The sequence below is a fragment of the Terrapene carolina genome, unplaced genomic scaffold, assembly GCF_002925995.2.
Source record: "Terrapene carolina triunguis isolate 2854851 unplaced genomic scaffold, T_m_triunguis-2.0 Scaffold234, whole genome shotgun sequence".
NCBI classification, from domain to species: domain Eukaryota; kingdom Metazoa; phylum Chordata; order Testudines; family Emydidae; genus Terrapene; species Terrapene triunguis.
In genome coordinates this window covers 5,250,330-5,264,828 of record NW_020664585.1, presented here as the reverse complement: position 1 = coordinate 5,264,828, position 14,499 = coordinate 5,250,330, and the positions used below count along the sequence as shown (strand labels likewise).

The 14,499-nt window shown below is 45.3% G+C and overlaps 2 protein-coding genes across 2 annotated transcripts; both read left to right on the top strand.

Annotated features, from left to right (window-relative positions):
• Positions 1–733: 733 nt before the first annotated feature.
• Positions 734–2,941, top strand: LOC112104125 (disintegrin and metalloproteinase domain-containing protein 9-like). The gene has a single exon (XM_024196277.2). It carries the CDS (start codon positions 734–736, stop codon positions 2,939–2,941), a length of 2,208 nt encoding a protein of 735 aa, XP_024052045.2.
• Positions 2,942–5,441: 2,500 nt separating this feature from the next.
• On the top strand, positions 5,442–7,691 carry LOC112104126 (disintegrin and metalloproteinase domain-containing protein 20-like). Its single transcript, XM_024196278.2, has one exon. The coding sequence runs from the start codon at positions 5,442–5,444 to the stop codon at positions 7,689–7,691; it is 2,250 nt and encodes a 749-aa protein (XP_024052046.2).
• Positions 7,692–14,499: the final 6,808 nt, after the last annotated feature.

The following is a 14,499-nucleotide window of genomic DNA, read 5'->3' as shown; positions in this document are numbered from 1 at the left end:
TATATCGAGTAGAGTCCCAGAGATCCACATCTCCATTTCATGCCCATCCCTGCATGGGGGAACACATGGCTGCATTCTGAGCTTCATGCCGTAGAATGTTCACATTCAAAGAGGCACGAAGAGAAACAGACACGATCTGGGCCATTCCATTGCAGCAAAAGTTTCGGGAGTAACATTTTATAAGTGTTATCCCCTTCCTAGTTTAGGAGCCTACATTTCCTTTCACAGACAGATTTGTTAGTGTTTCTGTGCTGTATAATATAGCGGAGTTGGCCTCTCTGGCTGACCGGCTGCTTTGTTGGACGTAGTATTGCCCTGCCAGACAGAGAGAGAGCACCCCTGAAAATACAAAAGACACAGATGGGGAGGGTGCCCATAAAAATGTATGTGAAAGGTGGCAGGCAGCTTTGATACTCCAGGTGGATCTAGCTGGTGATATGTAAGGAGAGTGTGGGGAATATAACTTGGTCATTAAAATGTTCAGCGTCAGAGAGGGAGGCAGTTAGTTGGGGATATGGGCAGCAGCTGGCAATGGAGAAAGGGGCATTACCTGTGTCTTTTTAAGATGCTGGGCTGTACTGGGTGAAGGAGCTGCTCTGTGATTGAATTAAGGGCAGTACTGCTGCGTTAACACACCAAGATTTCCCTTCTCTGCTGCAGTTTGGGCATCAGCAACCATAAATCAGATCCAGAGAGCATTCAGTTTAATCCAGCGTTAATGCCGAGGAGTCTGATGGCAAGGGACAGAGTGCTGGGACAAGGGCTGCTCCTCAGACTGGGCATCTCCATGGTGCTGCTAGGGTCTCTCCTTCCCAGCACAGACTCTAGTCCTCATCCACCTCCACGGTTTGCTTCCTATGAAGTGATAGTTCCGAGGAAGCTAGCACCGAAGGAAGGCAAAGCCACCAATGATGAGGTGTCCTATGTCATCAAGGCAGAAGGAAAGAACCACATTGTTCACCTAACGCAGAAGAAAGGATTCCTAGTAAAAAATTTCCCAGTCTTCACTTACGATGCTAGAGGTCAACTGAGAGTAGATCTGCCCCATATTCCAGATGATTGTTACTATCATGGGTACGTGGAAGATACCCCAGAGTCTCACGTGGCCCTCAGCACTTGCTCTGGACTCAGAGGGTTTCTCCAGATTGGGAGCTTAAACTATGGCATTGAACCTGTGGAGACTTCCTTTACATTCCAGCACCGTCTTTATCGAACAGAGGAGATGGAACCCAAGGCTGTGACATGTGGATTAACCGCCAAAGAGATCAAATATCAAGCTTCTGAAATGGAGAGGAGGCAGGTTCCCAAAGCGGAGGAATTTCATCCCTGGACGCACACTAAGTATATGGAGCTTCTTATAGTGGTGGACAAACTGCGGTTTGAATATTCAGGCAGCAATATAACGAATGTTTCGATGCAAGTTGTTGATGTAGTCAGTATGGTGGATGAGCTTTTTTATCCTCTTCGTCTTCGCGTACTACTCACTGGACTAGAGATTTGGACAGAAAGCAACCCCATCAAAATTACACACAATATAAGTGAGGTTCTTTCCAATTTTAACCTTTGGAGAAAACGTCACATTTATCCACGGGCGCCACATGATGTAGGACACCTATTTGTGTATATGAACTTTGGAGCAAACATTGGAAAAGCGTACCTGAGAAGTGTCTGTGATAAGAAACGTGCATCGGGTGTCGAAGCATTCATGCATGGCCCTTCAAGGGAGTTTGCTGTGCTTGTTGCTCATGAGTTGGGACATAATATTGGCATGAAACATGATGGAAAAGAGTGCGTATGTGCCAATGACAGTACCTGCATCATGAATGCGCATCATATACAAGTCCATCAATTCAGTAACTGCAGTTCTAGAGACTATTTTGACCTAACAGTGTCAGGGCAAGGACGCTGTCTGAATAACATCCCAGAAATTGAAAAACTATTTCACGTGCAGCATTGTGGCAACTTCATAGTTGACCCAGGAGAACAGTGCGATTGTGGCTCCAAAAAGCAATGTAAAAAGGACCCTTGTTGTGATCACACTTGCCAGTTGAAGCCAGGGGCTATTTGTGATTTGGGACAGTGCTGTCACAAATGTCAGTTTCTTCCACAAGGAAGAACATGCAGAAAGAAGAAAAGTGAATGTGACCTGCCTGAGTATTGCAATGGGACTTCTCCGTGGTGCCAAGAGAATGTGTATATGCAAGACGGGACTTTATGCAGTGACAACGGCTACTGTTTTCATGGGGTTTGCTCTACTCACAATTTACAATGTCAATACCTCTTTGGCAAAGCAGCCATGGCAGCTCCAGAAAGTTGCTTCAAAGAAGTGAACTCAAAAGGGGATCGGTTTGGCAACTGTGGAGGGGACGGGGGAGATGTAAAGTTTGAGGCATGTAAATTGGAAAACATCTTGTGCGGAAGGGTGCAGTGTGTGAATGTAAAAAGAATACCGCGGGGAGAGGATCATACGACCATAATTCAAACTCCGGTGGATAATGTGTGGTGCTGGGGTACAGACTTTCACATGGGGATGGAGCTTTCGGATACTGGTATAGTAGATGATGGAGCAAAGTGTGGTACAAATAAGATTTGTATTAACCATACATGTGTCAATGAGACAACAGTGCTGACATCCAACTGTACTGTAACGAAGTGCGGCGGCAGAGGGGTTTGCAACAGTAACGGGAACTGCCACTGTAATGATGGTTGGGCCCCTCCGAACTGTCAGTTCGCTGGCTTTGGAGGAAGCATTGACAGTGGGCCCCCACCACTTTCCAAAACTGGACTCTTTAGTTTTGTCGGGACTATTGTGGGCATAACCCTTGCTGCCGCTATAGTCGCGGCAGCTATTGCTCTCTTACTTAAAAAGCCTGTAACAAAAGTGATTCGTAGAGCATCTGAAAGCATTGCGCAAATAAACCCATCTCTCAGGAGCATGTAAAAATAAGGCAGCGTTCGCTTCCAAAAGCCAGTGCAGAGTGGCAAGTCCATGGTTTAGGGTTTCTCAGAGCAGTTGTGGAAATGCCTGGGGAACCCTGCCGGACAGTCAATGGGTCCGGATGACTAGTTTCAGTAGGACTCATGTACATTTACTTTATACATACGCACACACACTTTTGGCAGTTTGTTCCATTTTTAAAAATATTTAAATAAATTTGGTCTTGGAATCAAATAGCAAAACGGTCAGCGAATTAAAAAACTGACCGATTTAAATCTATTTATCATCCCCCCGCCCCCATCAGCCCTAAGCAATTCACAGCTTGTCTGTGCCAGGGTTTGTAACTGGGGTCTGACTGGAATCCGGCAGCCTTGCTTCCCCGTTCATCCTCAATGTGTTTTTTTAGGATACTGGTGAAGTGGCACACAAGCTGGCAGAAGAGGGGCGAGACCCAATTGGGAGTTTTAAAAACTTAATATTTAGGGCTAAGGTTCCTATTTTTTGCCATTTTTTTCTTCACAACCCACAGGTTTTTCCCTCAGCAGAGACTGGTAGCACCTAATATTGTCCCCTTCAGCAAAAGTCAGCTTTCCAAATGGCCATCATCTCTCCTTGTTCTCAGTAAGACAGAAGCCACAGGCAGCCCTCAGTTAAGATGGCTGCCACTTCCCTACAGCCTGTGGAGGAGGGCTTTAGGCAGCTCTTAAAAGAAATGGACACTGTCCCTGTCCCCCATTGTTAAGCATGGGGCTAAAGTACTGCTGCCCTGAGGGAGGAGGGCGGCCCCATATTCTCTGAGGAGGCAGAGAGGGGCACTGTGAAGAACAGGTGGGCGGGGAGGGGGGGTGAGAAAGGGTCGTTGACCCCCAGGGAAGGACACTAGCATGGGCAAATATAGATGAGTGAAGGAAGAAGCCGTGGAGGCTTCCCAGAGAGGGTCAGGAGGGAGGTGGGTTATCGATAAGGGCAAAGGCTAGAGTGGGATCAATGGCAGCCACTCCCGCCTTGCCCTCTCCTACGCCCTGGGGTGGGGTAAGTGGAATCCCCTCCAAGCAGTCAGCAAGGGGGGGGAGGGGGGATGACCCCTTTTTATGGTTTTTAACAGTTCAGGTTGAATTTTGAAGCTCACAGAAAATCAGGGTCGGGCAGCCTCACCCCTGTAGGCTCAAAGGTCAGAACGCAGACCAGAAAAAAACCACACAGTTTAACAAACAAAAAAAAAAGTCCCTCGCTGTTTAAAATAATCTCCTGCTACGTGGGGAGCTGAGTCATGATTTTTAAATGCTTGTTTTTGGCAACACAGCCTATGGCCCTCCTGCATTTTCCCCCTTCACAAGCCCCTGCCCCCCGCCCCCAAGCCTCAGCATAGTAGCTGCTGACAGCCATCCAGCGCCCCATTCACCAAATTGTCCCCTTCCAACACAGCAAAGGATTTCTCCAGGCACACACAACTCATTATCTTAACACTGGGCGGTGTTGGAAAAGGAGGTAGTGGAAGACTGACATCGCTGAGGGCCGGGATGGGTGCTCTGTGGTGTACAGGAATCGGGGCAGTGCTAAATGCTAGATACCATTTCATTTCTGTCGTGCAGTCGTGGCACAGGTGCCACGTGCAGCAATATTTTAATTGCGTCACAACAAGGACGTTTGTGAACTGTAGCTTGAATAGCTGCACCAGCTCTTGTGAGAACTGACTCAAGGAACGGGGCGTAGCTGGGCTTTCACGGCGCTGGGTTCTGGCATAGCTTGGAAAAGTGCTAGTTTTACACACACTCTCTCTCTCTCTCGCTAATTGAAGTCCTACATACTCTTAATTGGAAAGCCCTAAAGTCTGTCTCTCTGCACAAGCCACACATGGCTACATTCTAAGCCCCTCTCCAACCCGAGCCACATGCCGTAGAATGTTCACGTTTAAAGAAGCACCAAAACAATCAACCGCCATCCCGGCCATTCCACAGCGGCAGGAATTTCAGGGGTTAAACATAACCCATCTTTTGGTTTTTTTGGTTTTGCCCATTTAGAAGCCTGGATTTCCTTGCATACAGCGGTTTGTTAGTGGGGCTGTGGTTTATTATATAGCGCGAAGGTCTGTTGCGCTGTGGGACTTGGGATCACACAAATGGTGAGCACAATCCATTGATGTTACAAAGGAGAGATGGGCGAGGAAGGAGCCCACAGAAATGCGGTTGTGAAAGGGGGCCGGCCCCTTTGTGCATTACTTGATGCTGATCTGGAGCGTGAAATGTAAGGGGACAAGTTTTACTGTGTCTACTCACTAAAGCTCAGAGAGGCAGTTGGCAGCGGGCATGGGCAGCAGTTGGGAGTGGAGAGAGAGAGGCATTACCTGCTGCTTTTTAAGATGAGAAGGAGCCACTCGGTGATTGAATTAACGACTGTGCTGCTGAGTTAACACACCCCACAATTTCCCTTCTCTGCTCCAGTTTGGAAAGCAGCGACCATAAACCAGACCCAGAGAGGATTAGCGTTAAGGCTGAGGAGTCTGATGGCAAGGGACAGAGTGCTGGGACAAGGGCTGCTCCTCAGACTGGGCATCTCCATGGTGCTGCTGGGGCCTCTCCTTCCCAGCACAGACTGTAGTCCTCATCCACCTCCACAGTTTGCTTCCTATGAAGTGATAGTTCCGAGGAAGCTAGCACCGAAGGAAGGCAAAGCCACCAAGGACGAGATGTCCTATGCCATCAAGGTGGAAGGAAAGATCCATGTAGTTCACCTAAAACAGAAGAAAGGATTCCTAGTAAAAAATTTCCCAGTCTTCACTTATGATGCTAGAGGTCAACTGAGAGTAGATCAGCCCCATATTCCAGACGATTGCTACTATCATGGGTATGTGGAAAATACCCCAGAGTCTCACGTGGCCCTCAGCACCTGCTCTGGACTCAAAGGGTTTCTCCAGATTGGGAGCTTAAACTATGGCATTGAACCCGTGAAGACTTCCTTTACATTCCAGCACCATCTTTATCGAACAGAGGAGATGGAACCCAAGGCTGTGACGTGTGAAGTAACTGATGGAGAAAGAAAACGTCCAGCAACAGGAATGGAGACTAGGAAGGACTTAATAGGTAAAGACCTGTCTATAAGATTCAGACACACCAGGTATCTCGAGCTCTTTATAGTGGTGGACAAAAAAATGTTTGACTATCATGGGAAAAATGAAACCAATGTGACATATCTCGTTGTTGACACTGTCAACATGGCAGATTCTCATTTTCAATCTCTAAAGTTACGTATACTTCTGGTTGGGCTATTGATCTGGACGCAAAGCAACCCCATTAACATTCCTGAAGACATTAGGTTGCTTCTTCAGAGTTTTAATGACTGGAGAAGACTTAATATTTCTCCACGGGTGAAACATGATGCTGCACACCTATTTATTTATAAAAATTTTGGAGCTCTAGTTGGGAGGGCATATGTCAGTGGGATCTGTGAAGGCTATTATGGAGCAGGAGTTGAAGCATACATTTATGATTCTCCAATACTCTTTTCAAAGGTTCTTGCTCATGAACTGGGTCATAATCTTGGCATGGAGCATGATCACAGAGGCTGTATGTGTGGCAAACACACAAGCTGCATCATGAGTGAAGAGAGTGCAAGAACCAGTCTATTCAGTAACTGCAGTAAAAATTATTTTTTAGACCTAATGGATAAAGGAAAAGGAAACTGTTTGTTTAACATCCCTGAACCTCACACACTTTTTACCCTTCAGCGCTGTGGTAACAAAGTAGTGGACCACGGAGAAGACTGTGATTGTGGGAACCTACGAGAATGTAGAAGAGATCCTTGTTGCCATCACAATTGCACACTGAAGCCAGGAGCTGTTTGTTCTGTTGGACAGTGCTGTAGAAAATGTAAGTTTCTTCCATCAGGAAGAACATGCAGAGCAATTGCAGACGAGTGTGACCTGCCAGAGTATTGCGATGGGACTTCTGAGTGGTGTCCTGAAGATGTGTATAAGCAGGATGGAAATGCATGCAGTGACAAAGGCTACTGTTATAAGGGGAAATGCGCCACCCATAATTTACAGTGTGAAAGTATCTTTGGAAAAGAAGCTAGAGCTGCTCCAGAAATTTGCTTCAACGAACTGAATGTAAAAGCTGATCGGTTTGGCAACTGTGGGGGTGACGGGAAAGAAACTGCGTTTGAGAAATGCAACCATAGCAATATTTTGTGTGGGAGAGTGCAGTGTGTGAATGTAAAAACCGTACCTGTCTTGGAGGAATATGCAACCATAATTCAAACACCTATGGGCAATGGGTGGTGCTGGGGCACAGACTATCATCCAGGGGTAGATATTGTTGACATCGGAGTAGTGGCAGATGGCACAACATGTGGCAACACACAGGTTTGTATGAACCGGACATGTATGGCTGCTTCAGTGATTAAAAGAGCTTGTGATGAGGACAAAAAGTGCAGCGGGAGAGGAGTTTGCAACAATAATAAAAACTGTCACTGTATCATGGGCTGGGCCCCTCCAAACTGTCAGTTCCATGGCTTTGGAGGAAGCATTGACAGTGGCCCTCCCCCACAAATAGTGAGTGGCAAAATCTCGTGGGTTTTTTGGGCAATACTTGGTCTTGCTCTCCTCATCCTCATTGCTCTTATTCTTGCTGTAAGAAGATTCAAAGAGTCTATCCTATCATGTCTGCGTCGTACATTCCTCAAGAAGGCGCAACCAAAAGGTCATCCAGCAGAGAAGGATTCAAAGAAGTCTGAAGGAAGGAAACAACATAAGTGAAACGCACAATGGAAAATCCATCATTTAGGGTTTCTCATTGCTGCCTTAGGAAGGCTGGTGGTCCTGGAGCATCAGTGGATCCAATTTACTAGTTCAGGGGGTTCGTTTAAAGTTATAAATTCTTAGCATTAGCATTATATCTTCTGTTAAGGAAGACAGAAACTTCAATACGTTTGGTTTGGATATAAATAAAGAAAAGTAAAACTTACCAAATAAACATGAAAGTTTTACAATTTTCAGCTCAGCACCGAATTTGAAAAAATAATAAAGTAGGTTCTTACTAATTAAACTGAGTGGCTGGAAGATCACATTGCAAATTAGTTATTTAAATTCATGAAAGGTTTTTAAGAGACCCAGCTGAGGCTCTGGACTCTGACATAAATTACAAGATAGCTGACTCCATGAGAGCCAACAAAACTCCCTAGCTCTACAAAACTACAGCCCTATCAATCCTATCGGTCTGCAAAAGCCCGATAGAGAGATGCACTATTTAGCATGCCATGATGCTCAACTTACACAGGACCTATTTAGGACTAGAGCTAGTTCCAAAGTTTTAGGTACCTTCATGGAGAATGTAAATTAGCGAGTAAGCAAACAAACACTGCTAACAGTCAAAGCTGCTGCCTCACAGAGAGTACTGTGCTTTGGCAACCTCTGATTTTATGGATCTGGACATGTCAAGGCTGATCTCAGCATTTGTGACAAGGGAAAGGACTAGAAACCTTTTTCTTTTAAAATCAGCCTGGTGGATGTAACTGGTGTAACCCAATCATTAAAGTTTCCTCCCAGCCATGTGCCACCATCCTGCAGATGAGCCGACTTCTCTGGCAAGTAACTAGAGTGGCTTCTGGGTACAAGATGGCGCAGCTGAATAGCATGAGAGGCAATTTGTTCTAGTGGACTAAACATGCTAGGTTTGTTGACAGTGGGAAAATCAGTAGTGTTATTAGCAACTTTTAAACACCTGTTTTCCCAGTGTAGATAAATCCCCTGAGAGTGAAGTACTCCTGCATCCTAGTCCTTTCTCTGATGCCTTCTGTGGCTTTGGAAAGTCACTGACCATCTCTGCCTCACTCTCTTTCAGTATCTCGGTCTGTAAAATGGGAACAATAATATTTACATGCCTACAACACAAGAGTGGAGGGTATGGTGATAAATTAGTTAATTGATGTTAAGGCCACTGTAATCATATAGTCTGACCTGCTGCATAACCTAGGCCAGTGAATTTCTCCAAATGATTCTGCATGAAGTCCTAACTTGTTTGAGCTACAGCGTGCCTTTTAAAAAGACATCCAGTTAAGATTTATAGGCGTCAAGTGATGTGGAAATAGTGAAATCCCTAGATAAGTTATTCCAATGGTTAATTAAGGTGCAAAATATAACAGTGCAGTTATTTCTCTACACTTGTCTATCTTCAACTTCCAGCCATTTGATCTTCTTTTAACATTGTCTGCTTAAGTGCTTTCTACTCGCAGAAACCTTCTCCCTTTGCAATTTCTTATAGACCATGATCAAGTCACCTATTAACCTTCTCTTGGATAAACTAAATAAACCGAGCTGCTTTCGTCTCACCGTATGGCAGGTTTTTCAGACCTCGTATCACCCTTGGTAAAGAGCTCTACTGTGTAAGTGGTAAAATTCACCCACACATACTGAAACCCTCCAATGGCTGCTGCCCTCAGGCCCCTAACTTATTTGGAGAAGTATCCTTGAAATCCCTTTTAAATTTTGTCATCTATCCATTTCCTCCAGCCTTAACAGCTGCGCTATGCATCTCCTTCAGTGGGAGGCTGGTCACGGCATGAAGGTACCCTCAACCCCTTTTCATATACAAGGGAACCTATGTTCTGGGACTACCCCCAATGAATCATCATGCGCTTCCTCACCGAAATCCTAGGGCTAGCACCATGCATAGCTATGTGATCACAGTGGGAATGATTCATTTCTGATTGAAGAGGTGGGGGGAGGAAAACCCCTCACACAAGCCCACCCAAAAGGATGCATCCGCTCTGAATATTAAATGTTTGCTAGCAATGAAATCTGAGACATCAATCACATTTGACAGGAGTTTGCCCTGTACAAGGAGGAGATGACAGTGCCCGATTGCAGAGATTGTTACATACCGCGCCACCTAGTGGCTGAACGTAATAGAATTTTAGCATTTCGCCCCAGACACCTAACCTGTTCAGGTGCTTTTGCATATCTCATTAGGCATCTATATGTAGCTTTAGGCTCCTAAATACCTTTGAAAACCTGGCCCTCAGTGACTGAAGCTTTGAAACCATTCAAAGAGAACTACTTAACTAGCGTGCAAGGAACAATGGTGTAAATATTACAGTAGTGCTCAGACCCAGAGTAACTCCACTGAATAAAGAGTAATGATATGTTAGCAATAAATTACCCAATTACATGTAAGACCTTTTTGATGTGTGGAAGATATTGTATTCAGAATGATTCTTGACTGACATGTTGTAGACTGCTCACCTTCAACCAGACACGGAAGAAGAAGAAAAAATGCTGTTTGAAACATTCCATTGCTGCAGGTGTTTCAGAGGCAAAGGCCAAAACACTTTTCTTCTTCCCAGTTTAGGAGCCTGAATTTCCTATCATACTACAGAGGTCTGTCAGTATTTCAGTGCTCCAGAATCGAGCAAAGTGGGGCCTTTAGCTGGCCCCTGGCTTTGTGCTATGTGATGGCACCCTTCAAAATTTCTTGTAACCTCATCCAATAGCCATCCGAGGTGTTTTACAAGCATTAACAGTAATGGTTGGGAATAACACCAAAGACAAGGCCTTTAGCTGAAGTCTAGGTTGAACTAGTACATCAGCAATATGGTCATTCAAGTGCTACAGCTGCATGCGTTCAGCTGGTCCTAACTCTGTCCCACAATGCAATGCTTTGATTTTGGAGGGTGCTCCAAAGCTTCTGCTCCCACCAAATATACTAGGTGAGCAGTCGAATTTTTTTCAGCTTTCTCCAGCTGGCAACTAAGGCTCCAATGCTGCAGCTGAATAACCTGTAGATGTGCAGTGGCCTGCCAATGTGCACCCAGTTGCTGGATAGGGGTCTTGGTTTTGGGGCTACTTGCCTTTTGACAGTAACCAGCAGAAATCAGCTGAAGGATTCTAATGGAGCCCACTGGAATTTCCTCTGGGGGAGGAAGAGTAGCTGGAGTGACTGCCGAAGAACAGTGGATTCTGGGTATAGTGAAAAAGCCAAGAAAGTTGACTCAAGGTTGTTTGGATCTGACAAGTCAGGCATTTGCTTTAACTAAAACCATGTTTTCTCCGCTATAATTTGTGGAAATTTGGCTTGGAACAAAGCATTGTCTGTCTATTTGCATCTTTATGAATTGCCAGTGCCAGTTAACTACCACATAGTTAAAAGAAAGTCAGAAACCTTCCACCCACAGACTAACCATTGGAGCTGGTGCCGTCTAGTGCATAGAGCACAGACCTGGAGCCAAGAGCGCCTGTGCTCTAATCCTGACATTGACTTGCGGCATTGCCTTGGACATGTCTCTTAGCTACTCTGTGCCTCAGTTTCCACATCTATAAAGTGGAGACTAGACTTCCCTACCCTTCAGGATGTTATGAGGATATATTTGTTAGTTTGTACAGTGTTTTTAATGTAAAAAGTCCTGATACTATATAAATAACACAGCAATGACATAGCTTGTGTGTGTGTGTTTGTGCTGCACTGCCCCATACTGGATAGAATCAGAACTGCTCACCTGTGTGTCATTGGTGCTATATTGCTGCCAGTGAAGGGTGATTCTCCTTTAGCCCAAATAGAAGGGGCCTGTGATTGTGGAAGTGAAATGTGTAGGAAAAAGAGGTGCTAAGGTAACAATGATGGGACAGCGTAAGAACCTAGCTACATATCCCACTGTTGCAGTAAAGTTCAGCATATGGATAACAGTGAAGTCATAGTTAACTCTGGATTTACTACAGGTTTTGTGGGGAGGGGGGGAGACAAGAAATTCACAGTTCTCGAAAGTCTTTTCTCCCTCTTAAGGGATAGTACGAATTAGGGATGAAACGTTAGCCTTATATGTGTATTTACTGATTCCTGTTAGCTTGTATCCAGTTTTAATGCACCTCCTGCTAAACATTTATTAGGATGATAACGTGGCAAATGCCAGCAATCCAGTGGTTAGCATTACTACATGCAGGAAGGTTTGGAGTTTCTTGGTCTGGAAATGGTCCAGTTCAATGATAGCTTTTCTCCTGTGGTTAAAATGAGTCAGAGTGTGACGTCCAGCTCCAGACCCGAGCACAGATGCTGAGAAGGACAGACAGTGAGTGCCAATGATAGCATTTGGGGGAGTGTGAAGACCTGTCAGCACTGGCACTGACTGTCGTTCGTGTCCTCCTAACAACCGGCCTTACTCCAGTGGTGAATCCTGCAAACAGAATTGAGCCTAGCTCAGAGTTTTCTGAGAATTTACATCCTAGGTAACCTGGGGCCAAATCCTGAGGTCCTTACTTGGGAAAAGCTCCCAGGGAATAGAATTCCCACCACCTCAGTGGGAGCCTAAGAATTTAGCTTCTAGACTAAGAGCTTCTGAAAGCAGGGGCTAACTTATCTGTCTGTATAGCACCATGTGTATATTGTATAATGAATGATCACATTACAGTCATCAGAGGAACCAGACTCTACATCAATGTATTTGTTATAGAACTTAGTGAGACAAGACATGGGCTACAACTGCAAGAGACAACAAAGGCCAGGGGCATGCGTGATTTTGGAGGTTTGCCCCTTGTAGCTGCCCAGATCTGTTTAACCTCACTGCTAATGAAAACAGAGAAGTCAGCTTTCATTCCCGTGGCATCTGCAGCTATGTCATTGTAAGGCGATGTGGCAGTTTTGTTTGCTAAGTCTCTCTAGCCTGCATCTCCAGGCTGAGAGTACTTAGTTTGTGATGGAGCTTACATGTGTTCTTTCTCTCTCATTTTCCTTAATAAAGTCATCAGGATTGAAAGTACAGGTTTGATTTTGGTTTATGAGAGACAGAGCAGCTACTGTAGAGCAGTAGCAGCCCTGGACATGTTCTGTTTGTGCCATAATCTGCTTCCATTCCTCTTAGTTGTGAGCACCTTGGCAGAAGGTAGCCTCAACTCAACTAGTGTTTTGGTGGAAAGGTTTCTGTGAAACTCCTACTGTGACCTGTTTAACTTAGTCTTAAATTTCTCTCTCCCTTTGGTTCGAAGTCTGTACTCCCTGCAGGACTGATCCATAACTAATGAAGCTTGTCCCCACCTCTACAGGCACACTGTCAGAACTAATATAAGGGCTCTGAGAATAAATGGATTTAAAATATCTAATCTAAAAAAAAATTTGGATTTTTTTTTTTAAATCCATGAACTTTTTTTTTAAATTTTCCCTGCAGCATTCTAAGCCTCAACACTGGAGCTTTGTGTTAATGCAAGTCCCTTAAACGTCTCTGTGACTCAGTTTCACCATCTATAAAATGGGAACAATAGTACTGTTGGGAGGGAAGTTCTCACAGTTGGGGAAGGCGGTCCTGGGTCCCCATCCACATACCTCTGCACAAGCACCAACCCTTTTCCCTAGAGGATTGTTAGACCTCTGGACCAGGTACTCCACTTAACCACAGAACAATCCTTGTATCTAACTCAGACAGTGCCAGGAGTAGATCTCCAGCAGGGGTTACACAAGCTCCTTTTCCCCTTGGTACAGCATATATCATACAGCCCCCCTATGCCCTCCTAGGTAAGCACTTGCTCTCTGTTTTGAACTGATCCATGGCCCCCTTCAGTCAGTCCTACCTGCCTGGCACTCTGGAGCTGGGGTGCGCTGTACACTCAGAATGGTGGGGTCCTGCCAACTGGTCTCAGTCCTGTTGGCTCCAGGCTGTGCGGTCTACATTGCTCCCTCTCTGCAGCGTCCATGGCAGCTCTTGATTTCTCTCTCCAAAACCAAAATCCCCTCCAGCTGCATGCAGTCCTGCTTTCCAGCCCTGCCCTGTCTGCTCATTCGTCCAGAGTCTCCCAGGTGGTCTGTAGCCAACCCCTTGGCCTTGGTTTGGAGTGATGGTGCTTCCCTCAGCCAATGAGGCTTGAGACTTCTGTGGCCAATAGTCTGTTCCTGTTCCAGAGTGGCGTTTGCCTAATGCAGTAGGAGTTGGACATTTGATAGCCAATCTCTCACAGTCACCTCACTCCCACAATTGTCTATGCCAGTTTTCCCTGGGAGGGTCTCTACCCAGTCCCACATCCCCATCCCCTAAACATGCTTGTCCTCAGGTCACCATCTGTAAAATGGAGATAATAGAACTTACCTCACAGGTGCAGGCACTAGGGGTGCTGGGGGTGCAGTAGCATCCCCTGGCTTGAAGTGGTTTCCATCATATCCAGGGTTTACAGTTTGGTTCAATGGCTCCCAGTTCCCCCACTGGACAAATTGTTCCAGCCGCCCTGCTCACGGGGTGTTTTGGGGATAATTAGCTAATGTCTGTAAGATGTTTGAAGACATGATGCTCTGTAGAAGTGCTACATATCACTATTTCAAATGGACTACAGGCCAAATCCTGCTCACCTTACTCATGCGAAGAGCCCTCTTGACTTAAATGGGGTTCCTCATTTAAGTACTGTCAGCTGAGCATGATTTGGTCTTTGGAGCAGAAATTAAACAATTTAGTTTGTTCATTCTCAACGCCGAGTGAAGCACAAAAAGCAAACAAACGGAATCAATGATGAAAATTAAATTCTGTTTTCAGAGTAATGTCTGTGTTAATTTAAAGCAAAGAAATATAGTTTATAAAAACATGATGTAACTTCAATG

Bases quoted from the DNA above. Each gene is read 5' to 3' on its own strand.
- LOC112104126 (XM_024196278.2), top strand. From the start codon at position 5,442: ATGGCAAGGGACAGAGTGCTGGGACAAGGGCTGCTCCTCAGACTGGGC.
- LOC112104125 (XM_024196277.2), top strand. From the start codon at position 734: ATGGCAAGGGACAGAGTGCTGGGACAAGGGCTGCTCCTCAGACTGGGC.